Source organism: Pristis pectinata, chromosome 15 (assembly GCF_009764475.1).
Source record: "Pristis pectinata isolate sPriPec2 chromosome 15, sPriPec2.1.pri, whole genome shotgun sequence".
NCBI classification, from domain to species: domain Eukaryota; kingdom Metazoa; phylum Chordata; class Chondrichthyes; order Rhinopristiformes; family Pristidae; genus Pristis; species Pristis pectinata.
This window is the reverse complement of record NC_067419.1, coordinates 11,081,760-11,108,221: the sequence shown is the minus strand read 5'-3', so window position 1 is coordinate 11,108,221 and position 26,462 is coordinate 11,081,760. Positions and strand designations below refer to the sequence as shown.

At 41.8% G+C, this 26,462-nt stretch overlaps 1 protein-coding gene across 2 annotated transcripts in view; it reads left to right on the top strand.

Moving 5' to 3' along the window:
- The window catches only part of LOC127578218 (sortilin-like), a 106,000-nt gene extending 89,302 nt beyond the window's left edge, over positions 1 to 16,698 (top strand). Inside the window, exons 18-21 of one of the 2 annotated variants that reach the window (XM_052029961.1) lie at positions 1,001 to 1,106; positions 5,404 to 5,510; positions 7,245 to 7,362; positions 16,473 to 16,698. In XM_052029961.1, coding sequence (XP_051885921.1) covers positions 1,001 to 1,106; positions 5,404 to 5,510; positions 7,245 to 7,362; positions 16,473 to 16,487 — 346 coding nt within the window. In that variant the 3' untranslated portion in view covers positions 16,488 to 16,698. The remainder of the gene's footprint in view (positions 1 to 1,000; positions 1,107 to 5,403; positions 5,511 to 7,244; positions 7,363 to 16,472) is intronic. The other variant, XR_007957493.1, reaches the window with a different exon arrangement.
- Positions 16,699 to 26,462: the final 9,764 nt, after the last annotated feature.

Sequence of the window (26,462 nt, the reverse complement as noted above, 5' to 3'; positions counted from 1 at the left end):
GACAATCCTCCGACTAGCGTCTTGTTTTATTTCGCGGTAGCAACCGCTACATTGGTAAATTAATTGGCCACTGTAAATTGCTGTAAATTAGGATTGATGTCTTGGTGCATTCCTATCTTTGAATGCTCACAACAAGAAAAGTAGATTTAATGACAAATTTGTATGTTCTTTCTTCAATTCATTCTGAGTTCTTTTACAAGAGTGATTTGTGTGTCATTGGCTTGCCTAAAGATGTGATTCGCACCCCCAACATTTCGAGCCAACAAATGGAGATATGTCCTTCCTGAGCAGTGTCCGATATTTAGCATGTTGTTACCCACAACTCTAACATGCACTACACTGTCAGTTTGGTCAGAGATCACAAGACAACCTTTGGGGGAAGTTTTCCTTTGAGGTTTTTGACACCAAACATAAAAGCTTTCCACTGACATACAATATGGAATTATTCATCTGTCTGCTGTGACCTAAAATGTACTTTTCTAATTGTCCTCTTTTTTTTATATATATAGTACTTCCCTTAAATATTAGTGACCTAGTTACATCAAATATTTATTTCTTCTGAGACTGTAGTGTTGCGAGGTTTCTAATCCAACTTCCATTGAAACTTCCATTGGTTAAGAGAGAAAATCCAACAACAGCAGCCACATTCTTCCAGGAGACCAAAATAGACTGGGTGATGGAGAACTATTTTCTTTACAGCTGTTCCGATATCTCTTCACATCAGTATGAATGTTCCTGCCCTGAGATGGGTAATTTTCACTTTTAGGCCTCCCCCCTCTAGATCTCCAGTCAAAATCTAACTCAGTTCTTTGCTGGTTGGCAAATTCAAACAATAGGCAAAACCAGACCTTCAACCTTTATTGCAGCTATTTGAATACAGATGTTCTTCTGTTTGTAGGAAGTTATCTCTGTGAAGCATTGGGTATTTCCTGGTTGTTTTTCAGTTGTGAATGATGTGAGATTGATGTCATGAAATTGTTCACACTCTCAATTCTTTAAGGTATCGAAAAGTTCCAGGAGATAAATGTGAAGGTGGTTTCATGCCCAATCGATCAGAACAAATGACAAACACGAGATGTGAACAAATTTTGTCAGTGAAAGATCCCGTAAGTAAGCTGAGCTGTTTCTGAACTAAACAACTCATCCATTTATCTTCCCTCTGGATTACTGGAGCAGAGATAGGTTGAGACATTAGAGCTGTTTCCTGGATGTGCACTACCTCTGATAGCCTCAGCCATGACTATTGTTACTTGTGGGTGGAATGCCCAATTAACAAAGCACACTTAACAGCAGGATTATATTTTGCATGTTGGCACACAGAGAATTAAGGCTAAAATTTACAAAAGGGTGCAACTTAATGGCACGGTTGTGTAGCGGTTAGCACAACACTATTACAGTGCCAGCAACCCAGGTTCAATTCTGGCCACTGTCTGTAAGGAGTTTGTACGTTCTCCCCGTGACTATGTGGGTTTCCTCTGGGTGCTCCAGTTTACTCCCACATTCCAAGGACGTACGGGCTAGGAAGTTGTGGGCATGCTATGTTGGCGCCGGAAGCGTGGTGACACTTGCGGGCTGCCCCCAGAACACTCTACACAAAAGATACTTTTCACTGTGTGTTTCGATGTACATGTGACTAGTAAAGATATCTGATCTTATCTTATTAACTCCAGTCTTGGCAGCTTATATGTAACCATAGTTATTTGAAATGAGGGCAGTGATCTTAAGGGCATGGGCCAGGTTAGCAGTTAAACATGATAACACAATCCAGACACAACACAAGCAGTGAATAGGGTCTCAAGGGGTCTGAAAGATTTTGTTGATTTATTTATGGAATCACTTTGTTTTGAGACTTTGGACCCTCTTGGATCAATGGTAACACTGCTAAACCATAGTTTATGTATAATCCTCACAATAGACAAGAGCCTGGAAATGCACCAGTCGGGGCTAGGTTCATTCTTAGGTACAGACCACAATACTATAGCATAATGTGTTAAATATTTATTATGTTATCATCCCACCATTATAAGGAATTTACTATATATGGCCCACTTTCTGCATTTTATATTTGGACTTCTATCAATTTGGGGTCCTGATAATGGTCAGTTTATACTCACAAATAATTGAAGGAGTTCATCAAGTTTGGTTTATTTCATTTTTATAAAACTCCTTCAAAGTTCAGAGAGAATTGTTAGTTTGGTTTCTCTCAATGGAACAGTAGAATGTGAAATTAGATATCTGCCCACTGTTTCTTCTCCCCTTTGGTGTGTTACTTGACAAGATTTCTGCTTGACAAAAATTCTATTTTATGTAACCATTTTAATTGCTCCCATTTAATGATATTCTACCATAATGGAAAAAACAATCACAGGTCTGTGTCAGTTATCTCACGTCACTAAATCATTGTTTGTTGCACCCTTTGAAGCAAGAGGATAGATGACTGCCACGATCTGTCATGATCTCAAAGCAGATGGAAACTTTAATGGTCCAAAAAGCATCCATGATAGGGGAAGAGCTGGTGTTATGTGATGAACCAACAATAACATTACAAGCTGTCAACTCGGCATAAGGACAACCCAGGGTCTTAACTGAATGTTGTGCACTAGTGACTCGGGTGGAAACTGAAGAACAGTGCAATTTTTGAAGAACTGCATCGTGTTCTGGTGTTGGACTTGTATTATCTCTGAATCAATATCACCAAATTAGCTATACAGCTCATTGCTATTGCTGGAGGCATGCTCAGTGTAAAGTGGATGTCACGTTTGCTTACATTGCAAGAGAGACTGCAGTTCAAAAGAAAGTTTGCCTAGATTTTTCTGCAATGAAATCAATGTTGCCCTCCTTTTGATGACCGCCTTCGTCTGTGGCTGCATCAGGCTGTGCGTGGAACCAAAGTACGTGGGCACCAAGTGTCACTACGTGTCGAGGTTCTACCTGTCCCTGGTGTTGTGAAGGATGGGCCTGGCCCCGTTGCCACGCAACATCCCAGTCAGCTGGATGTTGCCGCACTACCTGTCCTTCATGGAAAAGTTCTTCCAGACCAACACCTTTGACCACAAGTCCATCAGGTAGTGGTCAGCCCGGAACATCCTGCAGACACTGCAGGAGAAAGACTCGATGGATACTGTGGAGTGGTTCCCTGAGAAGACTGTCCAGACCATTTGGCAGAATGCCTCATCGCTAGAACTCACCAACAAGCACCAAGACCTCGTTTGGCTGGCGGTGAGAGGGGCCCTCCCAGTCAGATCCTTCCTGCATGGTCAAAACATCAGTCCCAGTGCGTGCTGCCCCCAGGAGAACTGCGCTGGGGACAAGACGGTCGCCCACCTCTTTGCGGGCTGTGGGTTTGCGAGGAGGGTGTGGCGAAAGATGCAAGGGTCCAGCAGCTGTGTAACAGAGGATTCTCTGATCTACGGGCTGTTCCTGGGGACACACACAGAGACGGACATCAGCTGCTGCTGGAAGGTCATCAACTCGGTGAAAGACGCCCTTTGGTCTGCCCGAAACTTGTTGGTCTTCCAGCACTGCGAGATGTCCGTAGGGGAATGCTGCCGACTGGCACATTCCAGGCTGCAGGAGTACGTGCTGAGGGACGCACTGAAGCTGGGCGCAGCCAACGCAAGGGCTCAGTGGAGAAGGACTACAGTTTAGGGTTCTTCTGCCACTGGAGAGGGAGGGGTGGGGTCAGGCGAGGAAGCCCCTTAAATATTGTAAGTATGGGATTGGGGTAGCACCCCAGGGAGCCACATGAGTGGCGTCGGTGCTGTGTTTTTTTTATATATAAAAAGGTAACACTAATGATTGATCTGTACACTGACATAAAGGTTCCGTACACTGAAATAAAGGTTCACGCTGTTTTATTGTTGTATATAGTTTGTTTTTTATGATGAATTAAGTTTATTTTGGAATATATATTTAAAAAAATCATCATTAAATTATGCCAGAATTTAAGCAGAAATATTCCATCAGCAAATTGTGCAGAAGTGTTCTGGGAATTTCATTTACTTGTACTTGAACCTGCTATAAAGAGGATATCAAGACAAACAATATGTAGTCAAGGAGAAAGCAAAGCTCTTTATTCCAGTTCTGGTCTCCTTACTTGAGGAAAGATATACTGGCTTTGGAGGCAGTGCAGAGGAGGTTCACCAGGTTGATTCCTGAGATGAGGGGGTTAGCCTGTAAGGAGAGATTAAGTCACCAGGGACTATACTCACTGCAATTCAGAAGAATAAGAGGGGATCTTATAGAAATATATAAAATTATGAAAGGGATAGATAAGATAGAGGCAGGAAGGTTATTTCCACAGGTAGGTGAGACTAGAACTACGGGACATAGCCTTAAGATTCGGGGGAATAGACTTAGGACGGAAATGAAGAGAAACTGCTTTTCCCAGAGAGTAGTGAATCTGTGGAATTCTCTGCCCAGGGAAGCAGTAGAGGCTACATCATTAAATATATTTAAAACACAGATAGATTTTTGCATTGTAGGGAAATTAAGGGTTATGGGGGCAAGGCAAGTAGGTGGATCTGAGTCTACGGACAGATCAGCCATGATCTTATTGAATGGCAGAGCAGGCTCAATGGGCCAGAGGGCCTACTCCTGCTCCTACTTCTTATGTTCTTTAGTTGCTTCATTAAGTCACTATTTACACACGCACGTTAAATTCTGAAACCATCAAACCATCATGTATGCATATTCACCGAGCTTACTTTAAAGAAAAAAAATCATGGAAGCTTTTTGACTTTTGAAGTGAATAATTCTCATTTAGTATCATCAACCCCTTTTAATTTCTCCACATAAGAAAATCGTTGGCGTTTAATGCAATAGAAACCTCAATCTTTCTAACTATTCTCATACTAGCTAATTGGATTCCTAACTTTCAACATGTTAATGGTGTTTGCAAATCTGTACATACTCTTTGAAGGACCTGTGGGCAAATTCCCCACTGTAAGTGATGGGGAATCAAAGTGATTGGTCTCCACTTCACTACAGCATTTCAGCACAGTTGCAGCCCAGCAGCAAATCACTGACAACAGCTTTGGGATTTCCTTATTTGTATTTGCATGTGCTGGTGCAAAATCTTATCAATTGTACAAGTTGATGGTAGTTCTGAAATAAAAACAGAAAATGCTGGGAGCATTCTCTCCCTGAACATGTTGCCTGATTTGTTAATTATTTCCAGCAGTTTTTGTTTTTATTTCAGATTACCAGCATTTATGCTATTTTGCTTTTGGATGCTTCTGTCATTATTATTGACTTTCACTATAGGAAAGTTTGGATCAAATTCTTTGAACTGTTTTGGCAACATGGTGCTTTTACAAATGCAATTTTTCTTTGGGTACCAGATGAAATTATGTTAAATTTGACATTTCTGAATAATGTAAATGTTGTTACATTTATTAACAGATGCCCAAAATTACTATATTCATCATTGTTTTAAGTGTTTTGGGAGCATCGGTGCTGATGATAGCAGCCATTGTCCTTATATTCAAGAAATATGTGTGTGGAGGAAGGTAAGCAGTAGAAATCTGTATTGATTTCAGCCTTGCTTTAAGATGTTTATAATTTAAACAACTGAAATTGGCCTCTGTTGTGCAGCATTTCAGAAATGATCTATCGTGAGCAAAATTAAAAAGCAACTGCTCAGTAGTGTAAACCATGGAGCCTGCAGAGCAAGCAGTATCATTCTGATATTTCATCACGTCATTGTACTATGTTGATGTTGCACCAGGAAAAGATACCGAAATTCCAAGCTTCTAGAATGAGCTTCACTCCTTTTTACCCATTTAGAATGTTTCTGTTCATTGTGAAGGAAAGAAAGAAAGATAGTAGAGTGTGCAGTGTCTGCCGAGGGTGGATTATGGGATTTCAATAAGACAAATGTGCAGCTTTGTACTTGAAGAAAACGTCATAGGATTAAAAACAAATTGTTTATTTTTCATCCAGTAAATTAATTTGATGGAGAGTCTGAGATTGTAGGTAATTGTAGTTTTGTTTCTTTCATCTCAAAGGAGTTTGCTTTGAATTGTAATCCAATGCATTCATTTAACAAAACCTCATATCCTGAGATTAGACTAGACAAAGGAAGAATTAACAAGTATAAATGGCTGGTTGATAAATACTAACTAAATAATTTAAGACAGCAATGGCAGGACAGGTGATTTATTCCAGCTGTAGCATATGAGAGATGATGGAAACCATTGAGATTCATGGCAACGACATTTATAGCAGTGTCTGCAGTTTGAGGAGTTGGAGATGATGAGCTGGACTCTGAGATTCAGACAATGCAATGGATCTAGGAAGATGAAGTCACCTGTAAAGTTTGTTCCAGGAGACTGTACACTCCCTAGATTAAGTAATGCTGATTCATCAGCCAGGAGAGACACGGGGGTGTGACTCTTAGTGAGATAGCTATGAGGATGCGGAAGGAAGTGGCATGAGTCCCAAAGACTTTGTTGTCTGTCCGGTGACAGAATTAAGGACATATTATTGGAACTGGAGAGAAACTTGGAATGTGAGTGATCCAGTTGTCATGATCCACATGGGAATCAACAACTTAGACAGGACAAAGAAGGCAGTTCTTCTGAAGTATGAACAGCTAGGGTCCATATTAAAAAGCAAAACCATAATTTCTAGATTACTACCTGAACCATTTGCATATTGGCATAGAACAAAGAGCTCAGAGAGCTGAATGGGACGCTCAAAGATTGGTGTGGAAGGAAAGGGTTCTCGCTCATGAGGCACTGGCAAAATACCAAGGATGGAGAGGGCTGTTCTGTTGGGACGACCTTCACTCAACTTGAGCTGGGACCAGTGGCTTGGCAAATAACAAAACTAATTGATTCTCAAAAAGAAACCATCTGTTTACTAATGTCCTTCAAAGGTGGAAATTTGCCATCCTTATTTATCTCACCATGTATGTGACTGCAGCTTGTGGTTGACTCCAAAATTCCCTCTTGAAATGGCTGAGTAAGCCACAATTAGACTCAGGCAACAAATGCTGCACTTGCTCGTGACACCTGGATCCTGAAAAATGATTTTTAAAAAATGAATATATGCATATGTTTCAGGAGCTTTCTGATTGACAGTGCACCTTTTTCCATCCACTTTGTGGCAAGATATGCAAATATCTCTTCATTTTCTAGTTAATTTTGAAGCAGGTCAGGTCTGAAAAGTTTAATGTGGTATATTTCTATAATCAATATGTATGAAATTACTCAGTAGCTGATTTCCTCCTTTCTACATAGGGCCTTGGTCTATCGTTATTCTGTTCTGCAAACCAATACCGATGAAGTCTGTATTGCTGAGAGCTTGGATAGCAACAGATCAAACACTGAAAGAACTTACCATGATGACTCTGATGTGGTGAGTAACTTGGAAATGCGCTAATGAATGAACTCATTGAATTTCATTCTGTTTGCGTTTGTCCTTCATCTCTTTTGGCTCTTTGATTTGATTTGTTTCATTGGTCTTTCACATTCATAGCTCAGAGCTCCTTCTTCAGGAGTTATCTCAACTCAGGACAGCCAGTGCATGTAATCTGTTAGAAGCCAAACCCAGTAAGTGGATAAAATAACATTCACTATATCCCAGTTCCATAAACAATGTAATGACTAAAAATCCAAACTTGCAGTGATCTATAAGAGAGAAGGAGATTAGATGTTTGGATACCTTGCAGAAAAGTGAAAGGTTCCAGCAGTTTCATTTTTATGCTGGTATTTTATTTATTTGGGACAGTGTGATTCCTCATAACACATCAGCAAGAAGAGAGCTGCTGTTGTTGATGGGTCCTCTGAAGTTGAAAGCAGGCCAGCAAGGACCTGCACCATTTTTGCAAAGCTAGGAGCAACTGGCAATTTAATTGCATTATGCAGTTTTTGTCAGCATTATGCAAAAGAATTTTTGTTTTTTCCATCAGGTTTATTTTTAAGTTTCTTCATTTCACTCAAAATCCGGATAGGCACTCCTTGAGTTGGTCACTCGGGAAACCCCAATCTGACACGATGTAATTTCCCATGCAAAACATCTTTTTGGACCATTGAAGGAGAACTAGGATGAGAACGTTTGTCCTTCTCTTGCTGGATTAAACTACAAGTTCTCCAAGGTAAATGAAGTACAAGATGTTCTTGGGCGGCACGGTAGTGTAGCGGTTAGTGTGACGCTATTACAACGCCGGCGATCGGGGTTCGATTCCCGTCGCTGTCTGTAAGGAGCTTGTACGTTCTCCCGTGTCTGCGTGGGTTTCCTCCGGGTGCTCCGGTTTCCTCCCACATTGCAAAGACGTACGGGTAGGTTAATTTGGGTTTAAAATGGGCAGCGTGGACTGGTTGGGCCAGAAGGGCCTGTTACCACGCTGTAAATAAAATTTGAAATTTGAAAATTCTTCCCTGCATTAACACCTCCCCTTACAAACTCCCTTATGCCGGGGACTTTGTATCCACTTCTTGACTTGGGGAAGGTGTCACTCTTTGACTCAGTTTGGTAGAAACCTGCATCACCTCTTCAGACCACACTGAATCAGCTTCTGAAATACATTCACAATTACATAAATCTTCAGTATTCTCTTGTCGGAATGAAGTGATTTATGTGTACACTTCTAATTTTTTATCCTTTTGTTCATAAGATTTCTCTTCGTACAACATACTATAACTTGAACGCTCCAACATCCTGTTTCTGAGTGTTTGATTCATTGGTAGGTGGTAACAGACAAGTCTAACAAATTGTTTGAATTGTTTCTCTCTGTGACTCAAGTCATAATACATTACTTTCCCAAATGTGTCACTCTCATACTACCTTTCAGGACTTGGTTGCACTCAGTTCAATTGTAACAGCTGGAATTTGAAGTGTTGTGAAATGTGGTGTGGTTCTGATGCTAATGGATAGTTCATCGTTAAATGCACGCCCTTGTATTTGCTGCCTCAGTATTTATTGATAATTCTCACTGATTCATCAACCATAGCGTTTGAAGCTCGACGATATGGTGAAATGGTTTCATTTTATAAAACACTCAGAAACAATTAAAGAAAATTCTTCTGATAAGCCATGACATGAGGAAACGGATCTCAATTCTTTGACGGTATGAGATCCAACATGCATCAACATGATGCATTTTGCGTAACATTCTGAGTACTAAGGTGGAGGGGCAGGTAGTGTTGAGGAAGCAGGGAGTCTGCAGAAGGAGTTGGACAGGTTGGGAGAACAGGCAAAGAAGTGGCAGATGAAATATAGTGTAGGAAAGTGTACGGTCATGCACTTTGGTAGAAGGAATAAAGGCATAGACTATTTTCTAAATGGGGAGCGAATTCAGATGACAAGGGACTTGGGAGTCCTAGTGCAGGATTCCCTCAAGGTTAACTTGCAGGTTGAGTCAGTAGTAAGGAAGGCAAATGCCATGGTAGCATTTATTTCAAGAGGACTAGAATATAAAAGCAAGGATGTACTGCTGAGGCTTTATAAGGCATTGGTCAGACCACATTTGGAGTATTGTGAGCAGTTTTGGGCCCCATATCTAAGGAAGGATGTGCTGGCATTGAAGAGGGTCCAGAGGAGGTTTACAAGAATAATCCCAGGAATGAAAGGGTTAACATATGAGGAGCGTTTGATGGCTCTGGGCCTTCACTCGCTGGAACTTAGAAGGATGAGGGGGGATCTCATTGAAACCAACCGAATATTGAAAGGCCTGCATAGCGTGGACGTGGAGAGGATGTTTCCAGTAGTGGGAGCGTCTAGGACCAGAGGGCACAGCCTCAGACTAGAAGGACGTCCCTTTAGAACAGAGATGAGGAGGAACTTCTTTAGCCAGAGGGTGGTGAATCTGTGAAATTCATTACCACAGACGGCTGTGGAGGCCAAGTCATTGGGTATATTTAAAACGGAGGTTGATAGGTTCTTGATTAGTAAGGGTGTCAAAGGTTACAGAGAGAAGGCAGGACAATGGGATTGAGAGGGAAAAATAAATCAGCCATGATCAAATGGCGGAGCAGACTCGAAAAGCCGAATGGCCTAATTCTGCTCCCATTTCTTATGGTCATATCATGTACTTAAGTCAGCAAATACTCTTTGGAAAAGTCTTGTTAACTATTTCCAACTTTATAAAGTGTCCCCACTGACTTGGCTCAACAGTCTTGAAAGATGGATGATGTGTGGGTGATTAGTTAAAAGGTGATGCTGAGGAGAGTGCAGAAAGTGAAGAATGTGTGTGCTGTTTTTCAGGAGATTTTGCTGGAAGTTTTTCTGACAAATGTGATGAAGTGGGCTTTGGCTCAAATTCAATCTTCCTAAAATAGTTTTCAACAGAAGATTGTGCGGAGGCCTTTTTCTTCGCTTCATAAATTTTCTTATTGCAAATCAGTCACTCATTGATGCCCCCATGAAGAATTGGGTCTTGTTCCCCGAATATAGCCAGAGAAACTTCCATAAGGCAAAAACCCTCTGCCATTTGTTTAGTTGTAATCCTCTTGGATTCTTCTGTGATTTCTTGTTCAGCTTTCTCTGTGATCAACAGAGCTTTTAATTCCACCAAATCTTTGTTTAATAGTTCTTGTGCGTGAAATTGCCATGACTCTCAACATCACCTGTTTCAATTTCCAGTTCCTGTTCCTTGATCAGTTGGAGAACATTTTTCTTTCACATTTTCAAACCCTTTGAAAATGTGCACAAATTGAGGGCAAATTTTTTCCAGATGCCATTCATATTTGTCTGCATTACTTCTTCAATGATGTAGATGCCTTGATAAATGTTGTAGTCCTTCCAAAATTCTTTGAGTCTCCTGCCATGCTCACCTTCTGTGACCATAATTGCCTGCAAAATTGTGCTATGTAGATAGTGGACTTTAAAAGAAGTAATGACTCCCTGATCCATTGGATGTTATAATGGTGTTCTATTGGGTGACATTTAAACAAATGTAATATGAGAGTGAAATTATCCAGGAATATATTGAATGGCAAAGCAATGGCTGCGCAATGGTTTTTTCAAAAAAGGGCACTAAATGGTGCCACAGCTAGTTGAAGTAACAAAGCTTTAGTTACCTACACCTTGAGAGTAGACTTCTAGATAGCTGGAAGTGGGGCTTTACTGATACATTCTCTGCATAGTAAATTGAAATAGATTATAGTTCACAATCACTGTATGCGTTATCACCATTCTATCTTTCAAGACTTTGAAGCCAAGCATTGACTTTTCTTCCTTAGCAATGTATGTACGTTCAAGCAATTTTTCCAAAATAATCCAGTTTTATCAACATTGAGCACTTGTTTAGAATTATAACCCTCTCCCAAATAATATCAGTTAAAACACTGGGAAATTCACTTGCTGCATTAAAATCTGCACTCGCATCTTCACCAGTGACTTATATCACATAAATTAGCAGGCCTTTTAAGTCTATTAAACCATTCATGGTTCACGACAAAGTCTTCACTTTAACTTTCTTCACCTGCTTTAGTCTTTAAGTTATTAAGGCTTTTGGCCATTTCACTGCATAAGCCCGATATTGATCTTGCTCTTCAATCCAAATCGTTGTTTTTCCGTTTTATTTTAACACCAGTCCTCTGTTTAGTTATTATTGTCAACTTCATTGTTGCCATTTCCTTTTTCATTTTCTAGAATTCATGCCTCGTCTTGTATAATTGTCCCATCCATTGAAAAGTTTAGCCTTAAGGCGCACCTGATAATTGTTGATGTTTGAGCTTGGTCACATTGCTTTCCTTTGTCCATTTTCATTGTCATATTTCCTAGGAAGGCTACTCCCTCTTGTTTTGGTCTTGTATTTGGCTGATGTTGTTAGGGTGCAAATGCAATGAAACAAAATGGAGAGACCTCATGGTGACACAAACAATTTGACATGAAATGAAACACAGACATCAGGATGTTTTGTTGCACTTTGTAATGGCTTCTTATGACAGTGCAGGCATTCATCTGTGGGACATTCATATGTCAGAGTGTATGCCTGATTCAGTCAATCCTCTTCAGGTTTCTTCTGTGATCATTTTAGAACAGTTTTTGTTAGTGTATTCTTAACAATCGCTGTAGCTGTAGTTGCTAAATTATCTTTTGCTCTGTTAACCTTCACTTCCTTGATCAAAATTCTGATTTGGTAACCTTATAAACACATTTGCAATAGCATTCTATTTTGCATTCTCAATGCAGCCATTGTCGGTATTGCTGACTTAGGACTAAGAATTGCTAACAGAGATCTGTGACCCAATTAAAAGGTCTGCCCAATAGGAATTGAGGGATTTAATTTCAAAGGCGAAGCTTAATGGCTCTTGTTCAGTTTGAGTATGATTTCTTTCACTCCTCGTCATTTTATGTGATGCAATGGAATTATTTTTTCTTGATCTTTGACCATTCCATGACTGATTTACATGCAGATTTCAGCATACATGTTGCATCACAGTGAACTATCAAAGACTTACTTCCTAGATTCTTCTTGCATCAGTCATAAGCCATGTATTTTCTTTGGCCCAATTTGATTTTTTTAAAAATCTTTCTTCAGCTACAGACATAACGGCATCAGAACTGTTACAAGATGTGGCAAAAATCTAGCATAGTACTTTGCCAAATCTAAGAATGACTCAAGATCTGCAAAATGTTTTTGGGTTTCCTTGCATTCACAAATGCTTCTATCTTTTCATTTGATTAGTTGCAATCCACCTGTATTTATTTTTAATCCAAGGTAAATTATTTATTTCTGTACAAATTCACACAATTTATTAGAAATCTTATTTTCAGACAGCATGGATAATATGTAACTGGAGATAGTGTAGGAGGGAGGGCTTTATAGTGTTGGTGCTTTGGGACCAGTTTTGGTGGAGGTGGGACCTGTAAAAGCTGGACAGATTGCTCTCCAACAGAGCTGGGACTAGTGTTCCTGTGGAAAGGGTCCTGAGCTTGCTCCCTTTGAGATCCTGTTTCTTGATAAATTCCTAACTCTATAAAATCTGCCTACAGACCCTCATCCCTTTCTCTACCTTTGTCACTGAGCAATTTATCTGCTTCCACCCCACTGAAACTGGTGCCTCTCCAATTGACTTTTTACCTTCAGGTGGTCTATGTCCGTTTCTGTAGCTTTTCTAAATTACGATTGCAGCTTTCTCATTCTTTCCAACTTCACTTGGCTTGGCTCATTTCCCAACCATCAATGCTGCCTTCCTTACTGGGTCAGAAACGTACTGATCAAGGAAGTTTACCCAAACACACTTCAGAAACCTCTACCCCACCTTCAGTCCTTGTACTACAGGTTTCCCACTTTGTATTTCAGCAGTTGAAATCCCCCATCATCAATACTGTATGGCTTTTGAACTTCTCCACAATTTCTCTGCCATTTGCCAGCCTATGAAATAGTCCCAGCAGTTTATTTCTTCTAAACAGATAAATTCTGACAAATGAAAATCAAAATGCTGGGAATTTGAAATTAAAACAGAAAACACTGACTCAGCACATCAGACAGTGTTCGTGCAAACAGAAACAGAGTTCAGGTTGAAGGCCCTTTGTCAGACCCTTCTGATGAAGGATCTTCAACCTGAAATGTTAATTCTGTTTCTTAGATCGATTCTGACCTTGATCATCCCAGGACATCCTCTCTCTCCAGGAATCCAATATTCTCCTTAATTAATACTGCCACTCTCCCTCTGTTCTGGCCTCTCCATCTTTCCAGAATACCCTGTATCTAGAATATTTAGACCCCCCCCTTCCTGCTTTTATCAGCCAAGTTATTGCCTTGATATCATAATTCCACAGGGTTAGTTCTGCCTGAAGGTTTACCTATCCTCTTTTGTGCACTTTTTGGGTTTATATGCATGCACTTTAAATGTATGTTAGTCTTTCTTTCACTCTCTCTAAAGCTGGTTCTGTATAAAAAAAAAATTCTATCATTTGTTCTAGTGCTATTTATCTCTCCCAATCCTTTTTGATCATATTTTTCCTTTGTTAATGACACATACCTGTGTCCAGACCCCAGCCAAATTAGTTTAAACCTCTTATCACAGTGCAAGTGAATCTTCCCACAAGGCCATCGGTCCCAGTTCCGTTGGGGTGCAATCTATCCAGCCTGTGCAGGTTGCTCCTCCTCCCAAACTAGTCCCAATGCCCCAGGAATAGAGAGACCTTTCTCCTACACCATCTCTCCTACCACATGTTTAACTGCACTATCGTCCCACTTTTATACCAACAGGGTTATGGCATAGGGAATAACCAGGAGATTGCCACCTTTGAGTTCCTGCTTCATAATCTCTTTCCTAACCCCTGCAGGACCCCATCCCTTTTTCTATTCATCATTGGTACTGATGTGGTCCGTGACCTCTGGCTGTTCACCCTCCTCTCCAGAATTCTCTGCAGCTACTCAGTAATTTCTTGGCATCAGGGAGGCATTCTGAAATCACTTCCTCTGCATCACCTATTACAATTGCTCTCTTGACCTTTCCTCTCTCTCCCTGTAGAACTGAGTTACCTATGGTGTCGTGGCTCTGACTGCACTCCCTTGGGGAAACCTCTCCATCAGTTCTTAGAGTTGAATACTGGTTAGAGAGCAACAAGGCCTGAGGGGGTCTCCTGAACTCGTTTTATCTATCAGTCTGGAAGTCACCCATTTCCTTTCGGCCTATGCACTCTCAACCTGCAGGTGACCACCTCTTGAATCATGCTGTTCACAAAACACTTGGCTTTGTGAGCGGACCGCAGTGCTGTTGCTGAAGTCTCAAGCCCAGAGCTCAAACTCCTTCAGTTGACAATGCTCTCTGCACCTGTGTTTGTCCAGGACATGGGGAGCATCCAGGTGTTCCTATTTTGCACAGGATTTACACTGCATAGTTCTAAGGTTCCCTGCCATGCCTCCACTTATTAGATTAACTCAATTAAAAGAATGTCCTTAAAATATAATTGCTATTAGTTACCATGAGGAACCTTTTTAAATCCTCACTTCTATGTTTAAACCAAATGCTTGTTTAAACTCCCAGGCCTTCTGTTTCTCTCATTTTTAAATTCATCAGGCCTCCATTTCCCCGCTTCATTTAAACTATTGCCTCTCTTCATTCTTACTACTGAAATGTAACATTTTTGGAGTTTCTGCCCTTTCCACCAGCTTGTCTATATCATTTTGAAGTCTATCATTATGCTCCCCACGGTTCATTATGTTTCCAAACTTTGTGTCATCTGCAAATTTGGAAATCATGCCCTGCACACCCAAGTCTAATTCGTGTATATTAATGGTCCTGACACTTCTTTTGGGGAACACCACTGTATGCTTCGCTCAGTTCCAAGGATCAACTATTTATACTACACACAGTTTCCTTTTACAATATTCTGTCCACATTGCTATGTCTCCCATTGCTCTGTTGGCTTCTATCTTCGTGACAAGCCTATTATGCAGCACATCAAATGCCCTTTGAATGTACATAAACACGTCGTCATCTGCATTTCCCTCATTGACCCTCTCTGTTACCTCATCAAGAAGTTTTGTCAGGAGTATCATACAAGATTTGCCTTTAACAAATATAAGCTGGCTTTCCCTAATCAATCCACACTTGTCCAACTAATTGATAATTCAGTCACTGTTTATTATTTCTAAAAGTTTTCCTACCACCAAGGTTAAACTGTCTGACCTGTCATCACTGGAATAATGCTGCTTTACTTTCTGGCAATTGCAGTGTCCATCCATTAAACTGAGAGCATGTTCATGATCGCAGCTATTGGGGGAGAAATGCTGCTCTGTTATTAGGATCTATTTTACTAACACAAGGTTCTAGGGAAAGACCAGAGGAATGCAATTCATTGGATAGATCTTTCAAAGAAGCAGCATGGATACAAATGAACTGAATGGCTTCCTTCTGGAGGTAAAATATGATGAAACAATGTTATTGATGGGTGTTCAAATACTAGATCAGTAAAGAACAGGACATAAAATTTACCATAAGGTAAATTAGTTTCATAGGGTTCAATCCTGGCCTTGTGTGCTGTGTACGTGGAGTTTGCTCATTCTCCACGTGAGTTTCGTCTCGCATCCCAAAGATGTCGCAGGTTGGTGAGTTAATTGGCCAGTGTAAATTGCCCCTGGTGTGTAGATGAGTGGTAGATTCTGATGGGAGTGGATGGGAATATGGGGAGAATAAAAAATGGAATTAAAGTACAATTAGAGTAAATGGGTGCTTGATGGCTGATGTGAACTTGGTTGGCCAAATGGTCCGTTTCCATGCTGTACCTCTGTTTTTATGATTTTTACAAAAAGCGTACACAATTGCTCATTAGTTCTGTGACTAGCTGTTTATTTATGCTATAACTGACACTTTAACAGACAGATCCATACGTTCTTGGTTTTATGGGATTTTTAATATGTTAAAATAATTATTTATGGAGTGTCTTTGTAAATGTAATCTGAACACGATCCTGTTGCCTTTGTTTCTATCTCATAAATCTTGTTAAATGAAATGTTTTGTTGTAAATGTACTTTAATATCAATCAATCTTTTTCCCCTTCCATCCTAGGATCTTCTTGATTAAGGCTGCACTTGGTCTAAATGGTATCGTAGCCATTATTTGCCAACCTAAATCTGAAAATGGACTTTGCCTCAATAAGTCATCAGTTTGTAAAGAGAACATTGCCAGGTGCCCTTGACAATGCTTTCTTCCTGCTAGTCAGCTTCCCTACATCATCATTCCATTTTGCAAGCAAGATATTTTGTGCCGCTGCTAATAAAGAGTGAAAATTTAATTCTTTTCACTGTGTGACTATGTTCGTGTAGCTACTATCATTTCATGGGCATGTTACTTGTAGGATAAATTTTACAAGTCCTGTGTCAGTTGGGAGGCTTTACTTACAACCAACACCTGTTACAAAATGTTTCCCATCTAAATCAATACACAGTAAAAACAGAGGCAATGTACCTGTGATTTTTCAGTGTTTGAAGAGTGGCTCCTCACAAAATTTACCTTAATTTACTTACCTCGTAAATTCACTGATTGTTTAAACTGTGGAAAAAAACAATTGCCTAACAGGATTAAATGTTTGACTTCATTGCTTGAGTCTTAATCTGTTTGAGAGAATCACTTACTCTCTATAGAAGCCATCAAATTTAAATTTCATTTGGATGAGCAGTGGGCTCTATTCTGCCAGATTACTGTCCAGCAATGAAGATAAAAATCTCCCCCATTACTTTCAACTTGTGATGGAAAAGGCTCATCTGAGTTTGATAAAACCAACAAAAAACTAAATTCTCATTTACTGTTCAAAGAACCATTGTAAGGACAAAAAAAAATCCATGTAAATTGTCCTATCACAATGTTGCCAGAAGATTAACATCATCCCTCAGCCACTGTTCAGCGAAATTACATTGTGCATTTTCAGCGGTTTTTATACAGGATTTGTTTGTTCGGCTTACTCCTCACTGAAGAATGCATCGACATTCTAAGCTGTGATGTTTGCCTTAAAAAGAATTGTCATTGTTTATTGTAAACAACCACATCTAACATTGGGAAATTGTTCATGCTTGTACCTCGTGTGTGATTGCATTATTTAACTCTGGGCAACAAGTAGAAATTTATTGGAGCTTAAAATTATCTTGGCAGTGGTCCAAAATAGTCAGCATCCAATCATTTGCCCTTTATATCCTGCCTGATATTCACTTCTATTGGATTTAAATATGAACACAGGAATATAATAGGCAATACAATCACTGCAAGTTTCTGTGTTCTGGACCATAGCATTATACGTTGACTGTCACATATACGTGAAATGTCACATACATCAATACTTTGTTCAATTTTCCAGACAGATGAAACAAATTGGACACTTATCAGCCTTCCCACAGGACCTTAAGATCTGATTGACAGGCTCAGTTCACCTTTGATACACCTAGGTGTTTTTATAAAAGTCTGATAATCATCCTGTATTTCTAAACTTCCCCATGTTATATTTGACTCCCACCTTTTGTTAATCCTTTCCTCTCATACAAAACTGTACTCTTTTTGTTTTATTAGTTGAGGTGGTTCTCAGCTTGGAAATCACTTAATATGTAGTCTGTAAATCATGGGATTCCAGCTCAGGATTCTTACATACGTTTCATTTTGATTAAAAGAGAAATCGCAAGGCTTCAAATTTTTCTCAGAACTGTCCCCTGTCAGCACCACCTCCTGCCTCCAGACATGCAACAGAAACCTGTTTGCGTATGTAATGGTTTCTGTGTAAATGGCATTTCCTGTGACATTGTTCCACTTGAGCAGAAGCTTTTCCAAATAATTTCCCTTCCAATCAATACATTTATGAGTCATTTCCCATTAAATATTTTCCCATTGTTTCACTGAGGTTAAGGACACAGTTGTCATATTGAAGTCCAATAATAAAGCACATTGACTTGTATCTTCTATTATTTTATGGAATACATTATTGTAAATGTGATCTACTTAAAACTGTGTCCGATGACACCTGGTAATGTTTTGGCATTCCTAAATTATCCAATTAATCCCCATTATTGTACTATGATATCCATCTGCATCTATTGGCACAGGACAGTGGATCTGCCTGTCATTTTCAGATGGCTTTCCCAATGAAATGGCAAAAAAAAAATGAGCTGACTGAATTGGGAGCTGTCTGACCAACAAAGTATCATCAAAACATTCCACTGAACCTGAGATTCAGATAAAATGTCCACCACAGACAATGTAGTAATTCACTCTCAAACTGGTGGTCCAGTGGCATCAGCTGGTACTGCCTCACAGCAGCAGTATCCGGGCTTCAATCCTGACCTTGGTTGCTGTCTGCGTGGACTTTGCACGTTCTCCCTATGACTGAGTGAGTTTCCTCTGGATGCTCCGGTTTCCCCCCCCCCCCCCCACATCATAAGGAAGTGTGGGTTCATTGGTTAATTGGCCACAGCAAAATTGCCCCTAGTATGTAGGTGAGCGGTAGAATCTGATGGAAGCTGATGAGAAGATCGGGAGAATAAAAAAGGGATTAATGTAGGATTAGCGTAAACGAGTGGTCAATGATTGGTGCGGACTCATTGGGCAGAACGATCTATGTCTGTACTGTATCACTCTGATTCTATGGATGCGAATTAAATCCTACAAACAATTACTGCTTTAAATGCTTCTTGGAAAAATAACCTCGCCCTACAATCAATTTTGAATTTTCAAATTAAACCAAGTAATATAAGTAACAAATTTTTTTTTAAAAACTTAAGATGCTGAAAATCTAATAAAAATCAAGAATAATGTCAGGCTCCTGCTAACAAACAGGCTGCTTCTGTGGGAAGAGAAACAGATTTGACATTTCAGGTCAAAGACTCTTCATCAGGACTGGGAGGGAGACAGAAGAAGTTTTAAACAGCAGGGAAGGTGGGGGAGGGGATGTCTCTGACGGGGTAAAACCAGGGAGTTGCGAAATGCAGAGCAGGAAGATGTATTTGACAGGTCAGGCTGGGCATGTGCTCCACTCCCAGAGAAAGGAAAGGAACAAAAAGGTTGGGGGGGGGGGGCAATAAACAAAGCTGAGCTGATGTCACGATGGATGAATGACAGTCAGAGAAACCAAGTTACCTGAAGTTGTAGAGTTGTCTTTCTGCTCTGCATTTTGCAACTCCTACATTCTTTTGTCTATGTTCTCACTGTCTAACTGTTCCAATTCACTAATTGATCAGATAACATTGATTACAGTTTATCCCCACCACAATTTTATCCTGTGAGAGACATTTCCCCCTTCCTCACCCTCCCTGCAGCTTAACAAACTTCTTTTGTCTCCTTCCTAGTTCTGACAGAGTCTTTGACCTGAAGCATTAACTTCATTTCTCTTCCCACAGATGCACCCTAACTCATGAGTATACAAATAAGATCCTGCAGTGGTCAGCCTCCTGATTCAACCTATCCAATCTCTAAATTGAATGTGAAAGAGGGCACTTTTCCCTCAGCTTTCATTAGCTACCTGTGGATTTTCTCCCCCTCCTGCTGAAAGAAATGTCGCAAGATTAAAGGGAAGCAAACCTAAGCACAGTTGAAGTTGGCCACCACAAGTTGCCAAGCAAGATTTTTTTTAAAAAGCTGGTTCTTATGGGTGAGGGAAGTACCCTTTTTTTATAAATGTAGTGTAACGTTATTATAGGCCCAACTCTGATTTGCAAGGGCAACAGCAGAGAAGGTATGCAAAATTTTTAGTTCTTAAAGATTATTGTAGTAATGTTATTTCTATCTTTATAATAGATTTCATAGAAAATATTTTTTAAAATATTCTCTGATAGGAAAAATGTCAGGGAAGTTAATTCAATATTTATGAAAAGGGATTTAGAGCACACTAAAATATTACATGTAATTCTTATTAACCAAGACTGCTTTTGGAAGTTATGTTGTGCTTTACAAAGTAAAGTTTTTCAGTCACATTGGAACGGTGGTGGGGTAGGTATGTTAGAGTCTCAACTTGTACCACAAAATGCTACAACTGTGGCAAAACTTTTTGGACAGTGTCCATATATTTTCCTATGTGGTATCAGTCCAGCAATGGCAAAGAGAGAAAGGCATTTGAGTGAGAAATATCCCTGGAGTGAACTCAAAACCGGTTAGGCATTTCACTACCTCCAAAAGCTGGGTATGTTCACCCATACTGTTTAAACCTAGTGAGAGACTGTTCACTGCCTCTTCCTCCCCTTACCAATAGCCATCAATCATAAGACAATGAGGCACTTCCCATTCTTAAAACATTAATGCTGTGAACTTTTATAATTTTTGAAAAAATTGAAAATGGTGTTTGTACTGGTGTGTGTTCAAGCTAAGCTGGTTCTGTTGGTCAATTGTCAAATAGGTAAATGTTGGTCTTGCAACTTCTAAATAAATTGTGCTTTATTAATCACTTTTGCATAAGATTTCGCATTGACTGTTTACAGAGAAAGAAAGTATTCACCTTAGCAACTGAAGAACAGGTAAACCTGGTTTTGTATTCCTTCACAGCCATGGTTCAGTGAATCAAGAGGCTGTGGGTTCAAAGCTCCCATATATTTGCGAACATGATCGGGGATGTTACCTCAATGCAGTATTATGGCAGTGGTGTATTATCACAATTGTCATACAAACCTGGCTATAAAGATCCCTCAATGTACTTACAAAAAATAGGGGTTCCATTTCACACAACGATCCACTGCACCCCTCCCTCTTTCCCATTTCAACCACCCCCCAGACCTGCACCAACTCCAACCAGCTGCCCAGTATCTCAGGACAACATTTATCCCTCATGTAATGATTGATTTAACATTACTGCTGTACAGTGGAATGACAACCTTTACATCAGCACTACTTTCCTGCACTATCTCCATATCCCTTGATTTCCTTAACATTCAGATGTCTATCAAGTTCTGGATGAAGAGAGGCAGAAGATGAAGGAGAGATAAATGTGAGTTTAGGGCTGGGACAGGAAGGGTCCTTAGAGGCTGGTACGGGGTAAGGGAAGGATGTAGCAGGTATAATGATGGTCTCAATCAATGATAGATCATTGGGTTTCTGTTTTTACCGAACACAAAGGAGCTTCCACAACTGCTGGGGGCAGAGAACTCTTCCCTAATTTGAAGACATTTCTTCTTATCTTAGTTCCAGTTGGCCTACTCCTTATTCTAGCAGTCCTCAGTCAGGGGAAATATCCTCCCTACATCTAGCCTGCCCTACCCATGAAGAATTTTGTAAGTTTCTATAAAATCTCCTCACATCTTACTCAACTCTAAAGAATACGTTCCCAGTCTACTCAATCTCGCTACATATTGAAAACCAACATTCCTGGAACCAGTCTAACAAATCTTCATAAACTTTCTCTGGAGCCAGTACATTCTTTCTTGAGTATTGAGAACAAAATTATACACAAATGGGTGGGGTCTCTCTAGGATCCAATAGAATTGCAATAAAACTTTCTTATTCCTGTAATCACATCCTCATAATAAAGGCTAACATATCATTTGTCCTCATAATCCCTTGTCACACCTGAAGGCCTTCAGTGACTTGTGTCCAAGTATACTTAGACCCCATTGAACATTATCACTACCCAGTCTTTCACCATTTAACAGATCCTCTGCTTTATGTGCACCAAAGTGGATGACTTCTCATCTTTACACATTATATTCCATCTGCCATGTTCTTGCCCACTCTCTCAGTTTAACTATATTCCTTGAAGACTCTTTACACCTTCCTCTGTTCTCACAGTCTCACCAGTATTGACAAGTTGGGACAAATTGCCTATTTCCTTGCTGTATGAATCTGACTATACGACATTTCTTACCCTTGGACAAATCTTTGATATTGATAGCAAATAGCTGGGGCCCAAGCACCAAAAACATGGTACCTCACCACTTACAGCCTGTCAATCTATGAAGGAGCTAATTATTCCCACTATTTGCTTTCTGGCCAATAACTAATTCTCAATCCATGTCAGTGCTCTACACCCATTTCTGAGCACTATAAACTTGTTAACCAATGTTTTGAACACCTTCTAGAAATCCAAATGCGCCACATCCATTGGTTCTCTCTTACTTATTCTACTTGTCACATCCTTAAAGAACTCCAATGAATTAGTCACACGTGATTTCCCCTTCATAAATCCATGTTGGGTCTGCTCAGTGCTATCATTTTCTTCCAAGGTGTTCTGTAATTACATCCTTCGTTATGGATTTTACCTACAACCAATGTTAAGCCAACAGGTCGGCTGTTCCCTGTTTTCTATCTTGATCCTTTCCTAAATAGCAGGGTCACATTTGCTATCTTCCAATCCACAAATTCTAGAATCAACAGAAACTTGGGAGATAATAACCAGAGCATCCAGCATCTCTAAAGCCAGCTCCTTCAAAACTCCTATGAGTGAGTCACCTTTTGTGCATTAAATCCAATGAAAGCATGATTGGTAGATGACAGCATTCCATGTTTATGTTGTGACATCCAGTTGCATGGTTCCCTGCAAAGCAGGTGCACATGGTCATTACAGAGTGCACATGGATGATGTCAATTTTATACTTATGGAACGAACACAGAGTGGGGGCCACATACAGAAATGCAGGAAGTATGTGCAGTTCCTGAGCTAGTTTGGGCTCATTTAAGGGACTGGCTCATCAGTGAATACCTATTCCAAACTGTTAGGCAGCTCATCCACCCAAGTCATTTCAACAGGTTGGGTATCAGGTAAATGTTAGAGAAACAAAAGACTGCAGATGCTGGAATCTAGATGAGAAACACAATGATGCTGGAGGAACTTGGCAGGCCTGAAGAAGGGTCCTGACCCGAAATGTTGACCGCCTGCTTTTCTCCACGGATGCTGCCCGGCCTGCTGAGTTCCTCCAGCATCAGTGTTTTTCATCAGGTAAATGTTGCTTGATCTCATTGTAGAATTTGAAAAGAGGTCTTCAATTACTTGCAGGTTTCTTGGGAGTCCATTGAAGGAGAGTTTATTGGGGTCAGCTTAGAGCTGTAACAATTGCTGAAGTGAAGCTTCCTCTGCAAAACTTGGGAACAACTGTAGTTGAATGTTGGTTGTGTACACTTTTAAGATTTGTAGCATGCAATCAATTAGCCTCAGTGTTGTTGAACTGGATGAACTAGTCTTGCCTGTGAGAAAATAGGTACCTGGTAGAGAATATTCTCATTTTATCCAAGTTTCTTTTGTTGAATTACAGAACTTTGTTAGTTTGTTCACACTTTGCTAGTTTAAATCTTCCAGTATACTTGAGTGAAATGAGACACAGATACCGAGTATTTTGTTAGTCTTCTGCTGGGTTTCCAATACATAGGAGTGAAGGAACGCATAGAAAATGGAGACACAAGAGACTGCAGATGCTGGAATCTGGAGCAACTCACAAAACACTGGAGGAACTCAGCAGGTCAGGCAGCATTAATGGAGGGAAATGGACAGTTGACATTTCGGGTCAAGACCCTTCATCTGGACTGAATCTGGATAGTGCCCCCAGTGCCGACACAAGTACCTTGTCCACCTCCTCTCAGCGGGCTTAGATTACATTGCAACTGCCTTTGACAATGTCGCAAAACACTCACGATTCTAGGCAACTCTTTGCCTTCCCATCCCACACAAGTAACAGTAAATATCTCCTTCATTCTGGGATACAACCTATTTACAATAACATCTATCAAGGCAGGCATCTTCACCTCTAGCATTCCAGAATGTTTTTGAAATATGGTAGGTACCCATTCTCGATATTAGTTAACATCCTCACCTGCCCCCTGCACAGTGCTGTGTATCTTATGCCAATCTACAATGTGAGGGAAACACTTCAAGGCAGTTGTTAGGTTAGCCCAGAGTGCCACTAAATCAGTGTCACGCCGATCCCCCGGCCATTGAGGATGTTTTCCAAACTGTCTCCATCTGGTGGATCCCAAGCAGGTGTCCATTACAACACATGTATCATCAACATTAGGAGTATGACATTTGCAGAGGATTTCCATCTTCTGAATAAACCTTTGTCCATCCTCTTTGGGATCAGGAGTTGACTCCACTGTGGATCATAATTCAGAATTAGACCATGGTCTGTAAACATGGACTGCCTCTCTGTCTGGTCCTGGGAATGCTCGGGGTACAAGCCCACACTAGGGTCGGAGGATCCAGTACGATCTGCTACCAGACCTTTGTTCAGGGAAGCAGCACTCCCTCCTGCACCACTCTGCCCCCTTCATCTCCTGTAAGTGCGATCGGGAACCTCCAACTGTGGTGGAGCAATAGCTGGTGCAGATGCCATTGAGTATCCTGGGAGGGGCAGCGCTAGGTGTGGGCCTTGTTGTAACTGGGGTGGTGGGCCAAGGGTACAGTGGGTTTATAGTCATCTAGTTCATCCTCAGATTCCAGTACTGGTTGTTTCTTTGCAAACACCGAGATGGCCACCATTATCCTTGCCTGTCCTTTCTGTCTCTTCCACTCCTCGCACCTTTTGCCCACCTTCAGCAACACACAAAATTGCTGGAGGAACTCAGCAGGTCAGGTGGCATCCATGGAGGGAAATAAACAGTCGACGTTTCGGGCCGAGACCCTTCATCAGGGCTGGAAGAGAAGAGGGCAGAAGCCAGAATAAGGTGGTGGGGGGAGGCGGAGGAACACACGCAGGCAGGGGATGGGTGAGTCCAGGTGAGGGGGGGAAGGTAGGTGGGTGGGGAGGGGGATGAAAGGGAGTGATGCAAGAAGCTGAGAGGTGATAGCTAGAAGAGGCAAAGGGCTGAAGGAGGAGGAATCTTGTAGGAGAGGACAGTAGACTGTGGAATAAAGGGAAGGAGGTGGGGAATAGATGGGCTGGTCATGAGGGCGGGGAGGGGAGAGAGAAGGGGGGAGGGGGCCACAGGAATGGGGGAAAACAAAGGGAGCGGTAACTGGAAGTTAGAGAAATCGATGTTGATGCCATTAGGTTGGAGACTACCAAGGCAGAATGCGAGGTATTGCTCCCCAACCTGCATCTGGCCTCAACGTGGCAGTAGAGGAGGCCATGGATAGACACGTCAGTATGGGAGTGGGATGTGGAATTGAAGTGTGCAGCCATCGGGAGGTCCTGGCTGTTGCAGCGGACGGAGCAAAGGTGCTCAACGAAGTGGTCACCCAATCTGCGTCGGGCCTCACCGACGTAGAGGAGGCTGCACCGGATACAATCAGTGACACCCTTGGATTCACAGGGGAAGCGCTGCCTGACCTGGAAGGACTGTCTGGGGCTCTGAATGGTGGTGAGGGAGGAGGTGTAGGGGCAGGTGTAGCACTGTGCATAGTCGCAGGGATAAATGCCGGGGGGTCATCAGTGGGGAGGGATGAGTGGACAAGGAGTCACAGACAGCGATCTCTGCGGGAGGAGGAGGGGGGGGGGGAAAGAGGAGGGAGGAGGGGGGGGGAAAGAGGGAGGGAGGAGGGGGGGGGAAAGAGGAGGGAGGAGGGAGGGGGGGGGAAAGAGGGAGGGAGGAGGGGGGGGGAAGGAAAAGAAGGGAGGGGGAGGGGGGGGGAAAGAGGAGGTAGGAGGGGGGGAAGAGGGAGGGAGGAGGGGGGGGGAAAGAGGGAGGGAGGAGGGGGGGGGGAAAAGAGGGAGGGATGAAGGGGGGGGGAAAGAGGGAGGGAGGATGGGGGGGGGAAAGAGGGAAGGGAGGAGGGGGGGGAAAGAGGGAGGAGGAGGGGGGGGGGGGGAAAGAGGGAGGGAGGAGGGGGGGGGAAAGAGGGAGGGAGGAGGGGGGGGAAAGAGGGAGGGAGGAGGGGGGGGGAAAGAGGGAGGGAGGAGGGGGGGGGAAAGAGGGAGGGAGGAGGGGGGGGGAAAGACGGGAGGAGGAGGGGGGGGGAAAGAGGGAGGGAGGAGGGGGGGGGAAAGAGGGAGGGAGGAGGGGGGGGAAAGAGGGAGGGAGGAGGGGGGGGGAAAGAGGGAGGGAGGAGGGGGGGGAAAGAGGGAGGAGGAGGGGGGGGAAGAGGAGGGAGGAGGGGGGGGAAAGAGGGAGGGAGGAGGGGGGGGGAAAGAGGGGAGGAGGAGGGGGGGGGAAAGAGGGAGGGAGGAG